The sequence below is a fragment of the Zonotrichia leucophrys genome, chromosome 21, assembly GCF_028769735.1.
Source record: "Zonotrichia leucophrys gambelii isolate GWCS_2022_RI chromosome 21, RI_Zleu_2.0, whole genome shotgun sequence".
NCBI lineage: Eukaryota > Metazoa > Chordata > Aves > Passeriformes > Passerellidae > Zonotrichia > Zonotrichia leucophrys.
The window spans coordinates 6,945,235-6,960,058 of NC_088190.1; the positions used below are offsets into that span (position 1 = coordinate 6,945,235).

The window sequence follows — 14,824 nt, forward strand, 5'->3', positions numbered from 1 at the left end:
CAAAGGTCATTCAAATCATGGGACTCAAGATACTCCAACCTGTTTTTGCAGAATATACTCAAGGCCAAATGGAACAACCAACACACTACTCAGGGTGTGGAGAATCCATATAGAGGCATAAACAGACACCAACACTTCTTCATTTTATTTATGCATTCAACCCCAGCTCACCTGCAGGGCAGGGGACTGAAGATCTGAGGTCACCAAGGAATGGTTGAAGTGATACAGAGCAGCAGCAAACTCCTCATCTGACGTGCCTGTAAGACAGGGATCGAGAGCCCTTACCACCTTTGCTCTCCAGTATCTAAAACTTTGACATGAAACTAAAAAAAAAGAGACACCTGTGGGCTATACCAGAGCTAGGTTTGCTCACTCACCCTTGAGGCCATCCTTGTCCACCTCCTTGATGATGCTGGCCAGCGTGGCCATGTGCTGCTCCGACAGGGACACGCTCAGGTAGTTGCGAATGAAGTTATTCCTGGAGTTCAGCATAGAAGAAGTGATAAAGTTCAAAATGTTTGAAGCTAGGCTCAAAAACTGAAAAGAAAAGAGAAACACACTATAGAAACAACAAAAGCAGAGGGACAATATTAAACATAAACTAAACCATCAGCAAAATAAATCAAGCCCCTTAAAGCTCACCCCCCTGCAGAGGAGGAAAGGTGCACTCATGGCAATCCAGCTCCCTGCACCATGGTCTGCACCAGGACTGACTTCAGAACTCTCTGAGAAGGTTGGAGGCCTCCAACTTCTCCACTGTAGTTCTTATTTTTGTCTTTACCCAATGGAGGTGGAGCTAAAAGCATTCCATCAGCAATGGAATGCCCCCATTTTCCCTCTCCCTTTGTAACCCAAACAGAGACAATCTCCAGCCTCTGCTTCCCTGGCAGCAAAACTGCTGAGATACTCCCGGGGAGAGGGAGAGGGGAGAGGGGAGAGGGATCCTTCTCCACAGCCACAATGCCCCGATTCCCCTGAGCAGTGCAGAAGCCCCTGCTGGTTCCAGCCCAGCAGTGCCTGGCAGGAGCAGGGTGCCAGGGGCAGTCCCTGGCAGGAGCAGGGTGCCCAGCCCAGCAGTCCCTGGCAGGAGCAGGGTGCCAGGGCAGTCAGTCCCTGGCAGGAGCAGGGTGCCCAGCCCAGCAGTCCCTGGCAGGAGCAGGGTGCCAGGGCAGTCAGTCCCTGGCAGGAGCAGGGTGCCCAGCCCAGCAGTGCCCAGCAGGAGCAGGGTGCCCAGCCCAGCAGTGCCTGGCAGGAGCAGGGTGCCCAGCCCAGCAGTGCCCGGCAGGAGCAGGGTGCCCAGCCCAGCAGTGCCTGGCAGGAGCAGGGTGCCCAGCCCAGCAGTGCCTGCAGCAGCAGGGTGCCCAGCCCAGCAGTGCCTGGCAGGAGCAGGGTGCCCAGCCCAGCAGTCCCTGGCAGGAGCAGGGTGCCAGGGGCAGTCCCTGGCAGGAGCAGGGTGCCCAGCCCAGCAGTGCCTGGCAGGAGCAGGGTGCCAGGGCAGTCAGTCCCTGGCAGGAGCAGGGTGCCCAGCCCAGCAATCCCTGGCAGGAGCAGGGTGCCCAGCCCAGCAGTGCCCAGCAGGAGCAGGGTGCCCAGCCCAGCAGTGCCCGCAGGAGCAGGGTGCCCAGCCCAGCAGTGCCGGCAGCAGCAGGGTGCCAGCCCAGCAGTGCCTGGCAGGAGCAGGGTGCCCAGCCCACAGTGCCCAGCAGGAGCAGGGTGCCCAGCCCAGCAGGAGCAGGGTGCCCAGCCCAGCAGTCCCTGGCAGGAGCAGGGTGCCCAGCCCAGCAGTGCCCAGCAGGAGCAGGGTGCCCAGCCCAGCAGGAGCAGGGTGCCCAGCCCAGCAGTGCCTGGCAGGAGCAGGGTGCCCAGCCCAGCAGTGCCCAGCAGGAGCAGGGTGCCCAGCCCAGCAGTGCCCAGCAGCAGCAGGGTGCCCAGCCCAGCAGTGCCCCCAGCCCCAGGGCAGGCTGTGGCCGTACCAGCTCGGGGTCCTTGCGGCTGGCCAGGATGTTCCCGTTCTCCCCAGCACTCTGCTTGTTGGGGCTCTTCACCCTCGGCGAGCTCTCCAAAGGAGGGGGTGGAGGGGGTGGTGGTGGGGCCACTTTCTCCTTGCTGGGAGAGATTGTCTCTTCAAACCACTGCCCCAGGATTGGCTCACTGTCGTCATCTGGCACACAGGGCAGGAACAACAAACCCATACTGTTATAAGCAAATATTTCACAAAATTACCCAGCCTGAGAAAGGCCTAAAACAGAATTTCACTGAGCAGCCTTAAGGTGTCTGCTTGCTTCATTTCTTCTGTCCAAATCACAAGGCAAAGCCCTTTCACAGAGGTCCAGCAGGAATTTACACAATGAAATTATTTCCACTCTCCTCTTAAGCAAATACTGTCAAATCCCAGCCACTCAGGCCTCAGTTTACACAAAAGAGTGCAGTCAGCACTACTCCTGCACACAGACCTTACAAACTGCTCTGGATTCTCAGTGTTGCAGGTCAGAGTCTGAGAAGGCAACAGCACATTGCTTTTCACATTCCATTAACTGTGAAAAGCAGTGTAAAATCCTGAGCTGCTGCAAACTCTCCTACCTTGGCTGCTGTCCTCCTCAGTGCTGCTGAAATCATCCTCATAGTAAGTGTTGGAGTCAGTGGAGGCACTGGCATCGCTGCTCATGGAGCCCTTCCTCTGGCGCTGCAGGACACAGGCCTAAAGAACAGCACAACCAGCACAAGTCTGGGATTATAACATAGAGTCATTTGAAAATAAGAGTAACTTCCTCGTGCCTTTTAAGTTTCTTCTAGCAAATCTGTCTCAACTAGTTTATTAAGAGTTTTTCAAGGTTTAAGTTGTACTAAAAAATACACAGGATGGTTGAAAATAAACAATCCACACCAAGCTTATAAGCAACACTTGAAGTAACAGCTCTAATGCAAAATTATCTGTTACCAATGCAGCCTTTTCATCTTCCCACTAAAACCACCAGTACCACTGAACTTACAAAAAAGTGCATTTCCACTAGCACAAGTTTGCCAAATTTACATCTCTGAAAAGAGGAAAGAGAAAGGCCCTGGCTGATGACTTTTGAAAGCAGAATTTGATGTCCTCAGCACAGCCCATTTGTTAAGTGCTGACCATCTGGAGTGGCTCAGCTCCAGAAGCTCTCTAGCTGTGTGCCAGTTCCTACCTTTCTGTAGGAAGTGGAGAGCAGAGTCAGCAGCAGATTCGTGAGTGGCACAGAGTCTATGAGCCGCTGGATCCTCTGGATGGACGTGCTCTGAGCCATGATATCCAGCACTGCTGGAGGGCCATCACTCTCCCAGCCCTGGAGGACAGAATTTCAAATTGAATTGACAGAAAAATAAATTGGTAGGAGAATTCCAAGTGTGCATAAGTGGAGAAGGCAGAATGTGTCAGGACAATGTCTGTGCTACCTGCATACCTTGTGCAACGCCTCCACCTGCAGATCTTGGAAAAGAGATGACAGCAATTTGATGGCATGGTTTGCCAGCACCACTGACAGCACCCCAAACCCTTGATGCCTGCAGAGACAGAAAGGACAGAATGTCATTTCAGGGGGAAAATTATAAATATTCAATAAAGTGACTGTTTTGCTAAACTGGAGACAACAATTTCTCTTCTTTCCAAGACACGTCACTTGAATTGCAAATAGAGGTAAAACTTCACAAGACCAACAAGAGCCTGCAGTAGCTGCTTGCTGGGGCTGGTCAGACCCCTGGCCAGTGCTCCCTGCAGGGGAGTCACTCACCCTTTGCCAGGTCCCAGCTTGGGAGACCCCACGCCCTCCTTAGTGCGAGCAATGATGTCTCTGACTCGAAGAGCAGCCAAGGGATCCTTCTCCTTCCCCTTATCAGCCAAGGCCGTGGGGCTGAGGTTCAAGATGAGGAAGAGGCTGTTCAGCAAACACCAAGCCCCGAGCAGCTGGAAGTTCTGATAATGCTATCGTGCCCAAAGTCGTGGGGAAGCGGGGAGAAAAAAGCACCAAAAAGACAAAACACCATCAATCCAAAGGACACCAGCACAAAAAGGGTGAAAAAGGTACTGAGATGGAAATCTTACCTCCCCCCCTGCACGGCGTGAATTGCTGATGGCTTGTCCAATCATTTCATAGATTTCAAGCTGCAAATAAAGCCAAACCCATAGTAAGGCACCTCACCAGACAGCAACAAAAATAAAAACTCCAAATGCAATTGTATTTTATCCTCTACCCCTTTAACTCCTTTACCAGCAATGGCTATGTCCCAAAATCATAGCTGTGTATTGCAATGCAAATAAACACAAATTCTGTGCTCTTCACTTGCTGAGGAGGAAAACAATGAACACCCTGTGGTTCACTTACACATTTCTGTACAATAGTAGCAGCATCATTTTCATAATCTTCTTCTTTGGAGCTCGTTGACCCGGTTCGTACCTGCTGGGTGCTGCCCACGTGCAGGATGGCCATGCAGGTGGCCACGCTCACACCTCAGGGAAAACAAGTGCAGGGACATTCTTAGGAAGAGCCAGTCTTGGCACAAAATGTTCCTACTTAGCACATTAAGACGTGTATTGAACGTGTCCATCAACTTGATGGAGCAGGGAATGCTCAGTATTACAGCAAAAGAATAAAAAATCTTTAGTACCCTCAAAAGAGTGAAGTTTTCCCCTACAGAAACACAAGGGAGCAGTTAAAGGAGGTAATGTTTTACCATGTAGTTCAATACCATTTCTAAGACAATTGTTAGACTCGAGTGCCACAGCTCCTTAAAGTCTCCCCCATACTAATTAAACACTCAGGATTCTGGTGTGCTTAAACCACTCCTGGGAAACAAGGCTGATTTGGGGCTATGACAAATGAAGCTGAAGCCTAAAGTAAAAATGTATTATGCTCTGAATATAATAAGAAAGAGCAGAAATTACAGGCTGTTAAGAAAATGTTGAGTCAGTCTTTCTTAGATACTGACAGGAACAGTCATTCTTTCAGTCGTTTCTTAGATCCTGACAGGAACAGGGGCAGAACACATCAGTAACAGCTTCAGTATTAACCCGATCACCACACTGTGCTGCAGAGCTTCAAATTCATGAGAAATAAAGGCTGCTTGTGGGCTGAGCCTTGAACATGCAGGTAACAAAGCACAGCCAAAAGCTTCAAAAAACTTCTGGAGATCCACTCACCTGCATAGAGACAGCTAAGAGCAAGAACAGTCACATCCTGAAGGCGTGTGGGCGTCAGGGGCTCCAGCACGGGCAGGGACAGCGTATCCAGAGCCATGGTGACATCGATGACCAGCGAGTGGAACCTGCGGGCAGGACACAGGGTGAGCCCTGGGCAGAGCCAGTGAGCTCCCCCTGGCACGAGGGGACAGCCCAGGCAGGGTGGCACTGACCCGTTGCGCACGGCCGTGGCATCGGCCACGGTGGCCGGCATGATGAAGAAGGAGTTGGCGGACACGGCGTCCTGGAAGCGGTTGATGTAGCGCAGGAAGTAGGGCAGGTTCAGGCACACGCGCAGCAGCTTCTCAGAGCCACCTGCCAAGAACAGGGGCTGTCACTGCTTCAGCCAGCCCTAAGGGCCCTCAGTCACTGACTTAATAGCTCTTGGGGGTGAGAAAATGCCACTGGAGGTCAGGGAATAGGACAGAGTGCTTTGCGACAGCAGCTGCTGAAGTTTGCAGCCCACACTTGACACTGTCCACAGACTCGACGACCCCAAAGGTCTCTAAGAATCCTGTGATTCTAATCCACATCTACTCAATCCATCCCATAAGGTATTTCATACTGTCCACCTAATTTACCCCTCCAAACACAAATACACTGCAATAAAAACTCCCTTCCAGCCACAACCTCCCTTGGTGAGTGACTAAGCAACTCAGGGAACCCTTTAGTTCAGAGAGTTTATTCCCACTCAGAGCTGTGAGATGTAACACTGGAGAGATATTTTTGCAGTACATTTTTGGCCTCAAGCTAGAAAGCTGATTCTCACCAAGTTCTTGCAGGCTGGCCACATTCTGAGCAATGAATATGCTCTTGGTCTTTGTTGCAGAGGTTTGATCTGTGGCAGCTTGATCCTCGCTCTCTCCTTCCACCTAAAGCAAGCACATACTAAATATATTATGGAAGCACTAAAAATACACAGCATTTCTTTAAGTAATCTTAATTTCTCTAAGTATTTCTCCAAGTCTCTGATACAGAATGAAGGTGTATCAGCAGCACAACTCCAAACAACCATGGATGTCACTGAATGCTGCATTCCATGAGGAAACAAATCCAGTATTGCCAATGCAGCACAAACAGTATTTGGTTGTTTGCCATTTATCCCATGCAAGCAGGATTTATGTACTTAAGGAAGGTTCTCTTTACACCTGTATTGAAAAGCACTACTTAGAGCCCTCTGTCCTTCCCTGCACTGTGTTAATAATGTTGAAATTCAGACTGCTTCTGTTTTAAGAGGTTTTTTTACCTGTGTCTCTGTTGTGATTGATGGTGATGAAGAGACTCTGGGGTTAAAGACTGATGTCAATTGGTTGAGGAAGTTCATCTGCACTTCCTTCTGTCTCAGCTCTGGGCTCACTGGGGAGGCCAATTCCTTCTGGTCCTCAACTGCAGGGAAAACACCAACCCCCATTTCAGAGAGCAAACCTCAGATTTTCTGTGCCCCACTCCAGTGCTGCAGTGAAACACACACAGCTGAGGCCCCTCCCTACCATCAGAGAGGGTTTTGACAGTCTGAGGCAGCTTGGCTGATTTCATCATCGCTGTGAAGGTGATGATTTCTGTGCGGTCCAGGCGGCTGCAGCCCGTGCACAGCCCCTTGATCAGCAGAATGAGGTGTTTCTGCAGAAAACAGAGACATCAAGGACCATTTAAACTCTCCCAATTCCAATCCCTCCTCCATATCATTTACTCTAAGCAGATGGATTAAGAGTAATGCAACTTCAGCTGGTGAGGCCACTGCAACAGCTCTGAGCCACTCTGATCTCCCTCGAGGATGGACACACATCCCTGACTGCAGGTAATCCAGGTCACTGACATGCCTGTGTTCCATGGGAAACACCTGGAACAGCTCTCTCTGCTGTGACACAACATTATGGGAACACTCCTCACAGGTCTTCCCTCTTTCAAATATATTTAAGCTTTCCCACAAGACAGAGATACAAGCAGGCAAAAAACATCTTTAAAAACTCTACAGATAGCTGTGACCCAGGCTGTTGCACAAAACCAAACCAGAGTGCAGGAAACAAACTGAATTAACCAAGGCTTCAGGTCACCTTTATTTCGAGTTGTGTGCGAGCTTTGATTCACAGCTTTGCATTCATAGAATGCAGAGGGGCAGGAATCAGAGTCTACCAAAGTGTACACCTTACTTTAAGAGTTTCATTAATTTTGCTTTATGCATTCAACATCAGAGCAGGTATTTCAGAATTGGAGCCCAAAGTCCATCTCCCACTGAGGCCCAGCCCTGTCTCACCTGTGAAACAGCACAAGCTTCGTCTGGGTTCTCAAGCCGCAGCAGGGAGAACTCAATCAGGACTTTACAGGCAGCTGCCACTGACTGCAGCTGGTTCCTGGGGACTGCAAAAAGCACATCCTTGTAGTCACAGTAAGTTGTAAACCAGCCCAGTGTAATAAGCTCCCAATGGTGTCAATAAAGCAGGATGCTCTGCAGTGTGGGTACACACTCAATCTCTCCTGCCTAACACAGATGCAATACAAACTCAGCCTCATTACAATGTAACCCAAGAAATGTCAGCAAAGTGAGGATAATTCCTACTCCCAGACAGGGGAATGCAGACAGATAAAGCAGTTTCCCCAGCAACATTATTTAATGCTGACAGAAGCTCTGAGGAACATGAAACAAGTTCACAAAGCCCATTTTTTTGTTGAAATTGCTAAATTGTCAGCCAAAATAACAGAAAATATTTGGAGTCACAATGTTTTGATCATTAACTCCAACACAGTAACGTAACTACAGAATGGTTTGGGTTGGAAGGGACCTTAAATCCCATCCTGTCCCACCCCCTGCCATGGCCAGGGACATCTTCCACTTGATCAGGTTGTCCCAAGCCCCATCCAACCCACCCTTGGACATTTCCAGGGATTGCAAATAACCATGGCAGTGTTCTAACTGCTGAAGGATAATCTAAAATGCCTGAACACTGATTTAAACACTTGGCCAAAACTTCAGTCAGGTCAATGAATAAGCAGCCAAAAAGGCAAAGCTGTCCAGGAGTTGGTGGCCAAACACTCCCATCAACAAGCTTCCCTCTCCATCAGAGCTGACATTTCATGGTACAAAAGGCAGCAATGCTGGCCCTAAGGTCTGATTCAGCAAGAGGGTAAAAAACAAATACAAAAATCAACAGTTCTGATTTACTTTTACTGCATCCAGTCATTTTACAGGAGCAAGAGAAGCAAAGGAACACTTACTGAGGCCACACACAGTAGTGATGTAGTGTGTGGAAAGTGCAACGAAGGAGGAGTAGAAAGGCTCATACTGCTTGTCGTGGTGCAGGATCTCAGATTCACTGCAAGGGAGAAGGGGACAGAGGTCAGCAGGACCCAGCAGAGCAGCAGCAGCACCCAGCACCCCAATGTGCCCCATGACAGGGGCAGGGCAAGGTGACAGCTCTGGGAACACAACCCTCGTGTCCCCAGGGCTGAGTGCTCCAGCAGCAGCCACACCACGGCACGGGCACCCCTGCCCACAGAGGAACTGGAAGGAAATATTGTGCTGCCAGTGCTTCTCCTCCACAGCACCAACAGGTCAGGCTCCGCCAGCCACACTCCCTGCCAGAGGCTCATTAACCTTTCAGTTTTTCTAAACTCAGCTGCCCAGAGAGCCTGGACTGAGTGTTCTGCTCAGGCTGGCAGGAATTGCCAGGCCAGGAGCACAGGAATGCCCTCCCCAGCATGGCACCAACTGCAGCTTGGGCAGGGCTGAAGATCAGAGGGGTCAGAGCAGAACCACAGCACAAACACAGCATACACGGCACACACAGCACACACAGACAGAGCACACACACACACAGAGCACACACACACACACACAGCACACACACACACACACACAGCACACACACAGCACACACACAGAGCACACACAGCACACACACACACACACACACACACACACACACACACACAGCGCACACACACAGCGCACACACACACACACACAGCACACACACAGCGCACACACACACACAGCGCACACACACACACAGCACACACACACACAGCACACACACACGCACACACACACACACAGCACACACACACAGCGCACACACACAGCGCACACACACAGCGCACACACACAGCGCACACACACAGCACACACAGCACACACACACAGCCACACACAGCGCAACACAGCGCACACACAGCGCAACACACACAGCGCACACACAGCACACACACAGACACAGCACACCACACAGCCACACACACAGCGCAACACACACACACACACAGCACACACACACAGCGCCACACACACAGCGACACACACACAGCGACACACACACAGCGCACACACACACGCACACACACACACACACACACACACAGCGACACACACACACACACACACACACACAGCACACACACAGCACACACCACACAGCGCACACACACACAGCGCACACACAGCGCACACACAGCGCACACACAGCCACACAGCACACACACACACACCACACACAGCGCACACACACAGGCACACACACACAGCGCACACACACAGCCACACACAGCGCACACACAGCACACAGCACACACACACAGCACACACACAGCACACACACACACACACCACAGCGCACACACACAGCACACACACAGCGCACACACACAGCAACCACACACACACGCACACACAACAAGCACACACACACACAAACAGCACACACACACACAGCAGCACACACAGCACACCACACAGCACAACCACACACACACACAGCACGCACACACACACAGGCACACACACACACGACAGCACACACACACACGCACACACACAGCGCACACACACAGCGCACCCCACAGCACACACACACACAACAACGCACACACACGCACACACAGCAACACACAGCACAACACACACACAGCACACACACAGCACACACAGCACACACACACAGCACAGCACACACACACACACAGCACACACAGCACACACAGCACACACACACACACAGCACACACACACACACACAGCACACACACCCACAGCACACACACACACACACACAGCACCTGGCAGCAGCTGGGCAATCTGGGCAGGTAAGGCAGAGTCCCTGAGGCTTCTCAGCTACAGCCCCTGCCCTCAGAGATCAGCCCTCCATGGCAGAGGTGACACTTCACGGTGTCCCACCACATCCCAGCTGCACAGACACACAACACAAACTGCTCTGCACCCTCACCTACTTTTCGCTCTTGTTTCTCCTGTGACAAGACTATGGGATGTGCATATGTGCCTCCTAATCAATCCATTTACTTTCTTTCACATTTTCACGCAGTGAAACAAGCAGGCTGCAAGAACAGACTATCAGAGTCACTTTCCCTCTCCAAGCCCAGCCAGGCTTCTCTCCCTCCAGGCCAAAGGTGATTGCTGGAGGGCAGCAGCCCCTGGCACAGGCTGTACCCAGCTCCAGCCACGATTTCACCATTCCCTGCTGACCTGAACAAAGCCCAGTTTATGCCCAGTCACCTTCCCTTCATGCACCCTAAGCCATGGTTCCCAGCTGGAACAGGAGGTGCAGCTACAACAGAAACAACTCTGGATCAGAACCACTTCTCCACAAAAACGAGCAGAAATAAATACTTGTCAGCTGCAGCTTGATTTCCTAGGTCTGAGTTTTTATTTAGTCTGCCTAAAAGGCTGAGATACAAACAGAAAAATAAAAAAATGAAGAGAGGCTTTAGTGGAATATATTCAGCAGAGTCACACACGAGTTCCAACACCTCAGGCCTGAGCTCACCCTCCCTGCCAGAAGTGCCCTGGTGAGGAAGGAGCCCAGGCTCTGATCATGCAAAGCAGCCTCTGCTCTCTCTGTTCACACACTCATTGTGCTCAGCCTCCTCTCAGCCCAGCTCCAAGGCAGCAGCAGATGTATGTAAGCATTGTCAGGAGAACAAATGAGAACAATTTGGGAATAACAGAGTACAGCAGAGGCTGACAGCTCCTAAATTACTGCACAGGTCAAGCTGTGCACCACACAGTGCCCAGAGGGTGTAAAGAACACAGAGGTGCAGAATCCAGCACCAGATAGGGATTGGGCAATGGAGGCTGGAGTTAAACACACTGTGGATGTTATGATAATGCAAAGTGGAAGGCAGCAGTCAAGTCACCATCAATCCTTGCAAATAACCATGGACAGAAGATAACAGCTCAATCTGGGATGTGCTGGAGTGTTATTCTGAGCACACGTGAGCTTTAATGATGACTTTTCAGCCTCTGGACTGTGCTTTATTGCTTGGAGGGGTTTTGCTTCCCAGGGAAGAAGTGAGAGAAGTCTCAGTGTCACTGTACACGTTAATCAGCTCCCAGCTCTGCTCCCCAGCCCTGACAGCCCCACACACAGCCTGTCCCAAATCCTGACAGCCCCACGTGGAGCCTGTCTCCAGCCCCACACACAGCCTGTCCCCAGCCCCACACACAGCCTGTCCCCATCCCCACACAGCCTGCACCCAGCCCCACACACAGCCCGGCCCCATCCCCACACACAGCCTGGCCCAAATCCTGACAGCCCCACATGGAGCCTGTCCCCAGCCCTGACAGCCCCAAATAGAGCCTGTCCCCAGCCCCACACACACAGCCTGGCCCAAATCCTGACAGCCCCACACACAGCCTGTCCCCATCCCCACACACACGGCCTGGCCCCATCCCCACACACACAGCCTGTCCCCATCCCCACACACAGCCTGTCCCATCCCCAATCACACGCCCGGCCCCAGCCCCCACCACAGCCTGTCCCATGCCCCACACACAGCCTGTCCCCATCCCCACACACAGCCTGTCCCCATCCCCACACACAGCCTGTCCCATCCCCACACACACGGCCTGGCCCCATCCCCACACACAGCCTGTCCCCAGCCCCACACACACAGCCTGTCCCCATCCCCACACACAGCCTGTCCCCATCCCCACACACAGCCTGTCCCCATCCCCAACACAGCCGTCCCATCCCCACACACAGCCTGTCCCCACCCCACACACAGCCTGTCCCATCCCCACACACGGCCTGTCCCCAGCCCACACACAGCCTGTCCCATCCCCACACACAGCCTGTCCCCATCCCCACACACAGCCTGGCCCCCTCCCCACACACAGCCCGTCCCCAGCCCCACACACAGCCTTCCCCATCCCCATCACACAGCCTGTCCCCAGCCCCACACACGGCCTGTCCCCATCCCCACACACGCCTGTCCCCATCCCCACACACAGCCTGTCCCCAGCCCCACACACGCCTGTCCCCATCCCAGTCACACGCCTGTCCGCCCACCACCTGTCCCCACACAACACGGCCTGCCCCATCCCCACACACAGCCCGGCCCCACACACACACAGCCTGTCCCCATTCCCACACACAGCCTGTCCCCAGCCCTGACAGCCCCACACACAGCCTGTCCTTGGGGCAGGGGGCACAAAGCAGCCTCCTCTCCTCCTCCTCAGGAAGGCACTGCTCCAGGTGAGTTCCCCCTTCCCCAAAAACCAGCCTGGAGAGACTTCACAGACCTGCAGCTCCCCTCCACTGCACCTTTCCAAGCCAGAATTTCCATCATTTATGTCAAATAAGGGCCAAATTTCTGCCAGTTAGTAACACCTTCTAACTGGTAATTCCTCCTTGATAACACCTGCTAACTCCATGGTGCCTAAACTTATAAATGAAATACCAGAGTAGTTAAAAAAGGAGTTTATTGTTTATTTTGAAAAGAGTAACACTGGTGATTTCCCTGTCATTGCACCAAGTTTATTTAAGGGGAAATCCAGCCACTTTGGGTTGGCTGACACCATCAAGAGCTGAACAACTGCCTCCTAAAAATAACTTGAGCACATAAAAGATTTTCTGTGAGAAATCTAAAGATAGATTCTTGTTCAGCACAGAAAGGCAGAGCTCCAGAAGAGTTGTATTTATTCCTTTGTCATTTAGCATACCCCACCAAGGCATTAAACAGAAAATACCATCCAAATCCTGCCAGACCACCAGACACACAACCCCAACCCCAGGCAGAGCTGCCTGGAGGCACAAACTGCTGTCTCAAGTGGAAAACAGAGCCAAGGCTGCCTCTGAAGGAGGAAACAGCCCTCTCCCAGAACTCAAGTGGATCCACTCCAGTGTCCCTGGGATACTCGGATGGAACACTCCACTGATGAGCTTCAGGCACAGGGACAGCAGAGCTGCCGGGGAAAAGTGACACTGGAATGGTCCCTAAAGCAAAGAATGACCAAAGAACTGCCCAAACCATCGACACCGAGGGTGCAGCTCCCGGGGGAACAACTGCTCTGTGCGCAGGCACAGAACTCCTGCAACGCGCTCTGAACCTGAAGCATCACCCACTGCACACTCAGCCATTGTGCATCAAACAAAACACCTCAAGGCGTTATTTTACCACCTTCCTCAGTGGACTGGTTATTTTATGTTTTCTAACAACTTATTGTGGCCGGGGTTATATCTCTGTAACTGAGCATGGTGCTGTGGCACTCGCATCTCGTGTTTTAGCTCATAAAACAAGCTGTAAGTTGAATTAAGTACTGCAGTGGGTACTCGTATGCACTGACTCCAACCTGTGCGGTTAAGACAAGGCAGACTTGATTTGGTTCTGCTTTATTTCGACTTAAAACAGGAGAAGCACTGCAGTGGAAAAGACTCAGAGGGAAGTCTGGTCACCCCCGAGCCCGGTGAGCCAACACTTCCCCCGGCCCAAGCGGGCAAACCGTGACACGCCTGGACAAAAGCAAAACCACAAGAACAGTCCCGAAGCCTCTCGGCGGGCGCCGGTCCGAGGTGCTGCGGCCGGGCGAGCACCCTGAGCCCGTTATGGGGCCCGAGGGCACCTCCGGGAACGCCGGCCCCAGGACAGCGGGAGGAGCCGGGGACGGAGCTCGGGGCTCTGCCCGGGCAGCCGCAGCCCCGCCGGGCACCGGGCACCGAGCACCAGACCCCTCACACCGGCCGGGCCCCGCCTCAGCCGCCCCTCAGCCGCTCCCGCAGCGGCACCCCCGGCGCTGCCCCCGAGCGGGCGACCCCGAGGGGCGGCAGCCCCCGCCCGCGCTCGCTCACCTCTCGATGACCGAGGCGAGCAGCTGCGGCAGCTCCTTCATGTCGAAGGCCGAGTAGGACGCGGAGAGCAGCGGCCGCACGGCCACGTCCCAGCCGGGCCCGGCCGCGGCCCCCGCGCCGCCCGCCGCCATCTTGGGCTGCGCTGGGCCGGGGGCCGCGGCGCGCACAGCGCCCCCTGCCGGCGGGGCGGCGACCGCGCAACGTCGCGCCGCCCCATTGGCCCGCGGCGCGGGCGCGTGCGCACTGCGTGAGTCAGCAACTTTTGGCGCGCGGCGCGTGCGCGGCGGGGGGAAGGCGGGGTTGGGCTCCGCGCATGCGTAGTGCGCGCGCCCCGCCCCCGCGGCTGCCCCGGGGCAGGGAGGGCTCGGAGCGGCCTCAGGGATCGTCCAAAAACCCCCAAAACAGCGAATAGCGAAACACACCCGCTTCAGGAGTCCCCCAAAACACTTAAATAAGGACATACTCCCTCCCCACGTAAATACCTAAAAAACCTCACTTAAACAGTCAAAAGTCTCCACTTAAGTAGCTCAAAACCCACCGAGAT

At 53.1% G+C, this 14,824-nt stretch overlaps 1 protein-coding gene across 5 annotated transcripts in view; it reads right to left on the bottom strand.

The window, feature by feature from the left end:
* The window catches only part of UBR4 (ubiquitin protein ligase E3 component n-recognin 4), a 105,022-nt gene extending 90,603 nt beyond the window's left edge, over positions 1 to 14,419 (bottom strand). For all 5 annotated transcript variants that reach the window (XM_064730776.1, XM_064730775.1, XM_064730774.1 and 2 more), the window contains exons 1-17: positions 14,281 to 14,419; positions 8,417 to 8,514; positions 7,458 to 7,561; positions 6,694 to 6,823; positions 6,450 to 6,589; positions 5,973 to 6,075; positions 5,377 to 5,518; positions 5,165 to 5,289; positions 4,350 to 4,474; positions 4,070 to 4,129; positions 3,759 to 3,949; positions 3,432 to 3,531; positions 3,177 to 3,314; positions 2,581 to 2,698; positions 1,974 to 2,161; positions 378 to 537; positions 172 to 257 (exon numbers count right to left, since the gene is read on the bottom strand). In XM_064730776.1, the coding sequence (XP_064586846.1) occupies positions 172 to 257; positions 378 to 537; positions 1,974 to 2,161; positions 2,581 to 2,698; positions 3,177 to 3,314; positions 3,432 to 3,531; positions 3,759 to 3,949; positions 4,070 to 4,129; positions 4,350 to 4,474; positions 5,165 to 5,289; positions 5,377 to 5,518; positions 5,973 to 6,075; positions 6,450 to 6,589; positions 6,694 to 6,823; positions 7,458 to 7,561; positions 8,417 to 8,514; positions 14,281 to 14,411 (2,139 nt within the window). In that variant the 5' untranslated portion in view covers positions 14,412 to 14,419. The remainder of the gene's footprint in view (positions 1 to 171; positions 258 to 377; positions 538 to 1,973; positions 2,162 to 2,580; positions 2,699 to 3,176; positions 3,315 to 3,431; positions 3,532 to 3,758; positions 3,950 to 4,069; positions 4,130 to 4,349; positions 4,475 to 5,164; positions 5,290 to 5,376; positions 5,519 to 5,972; positions 6,076 to 6,449; positions 6,590 to 6,693; positions 6,824 to 7,457; positions 7,562 to 8,416; positions 8,515 to 14,280) is intronic.
* Positions 14,420 to 14,824: the final 405 nt, after the last annotated feature.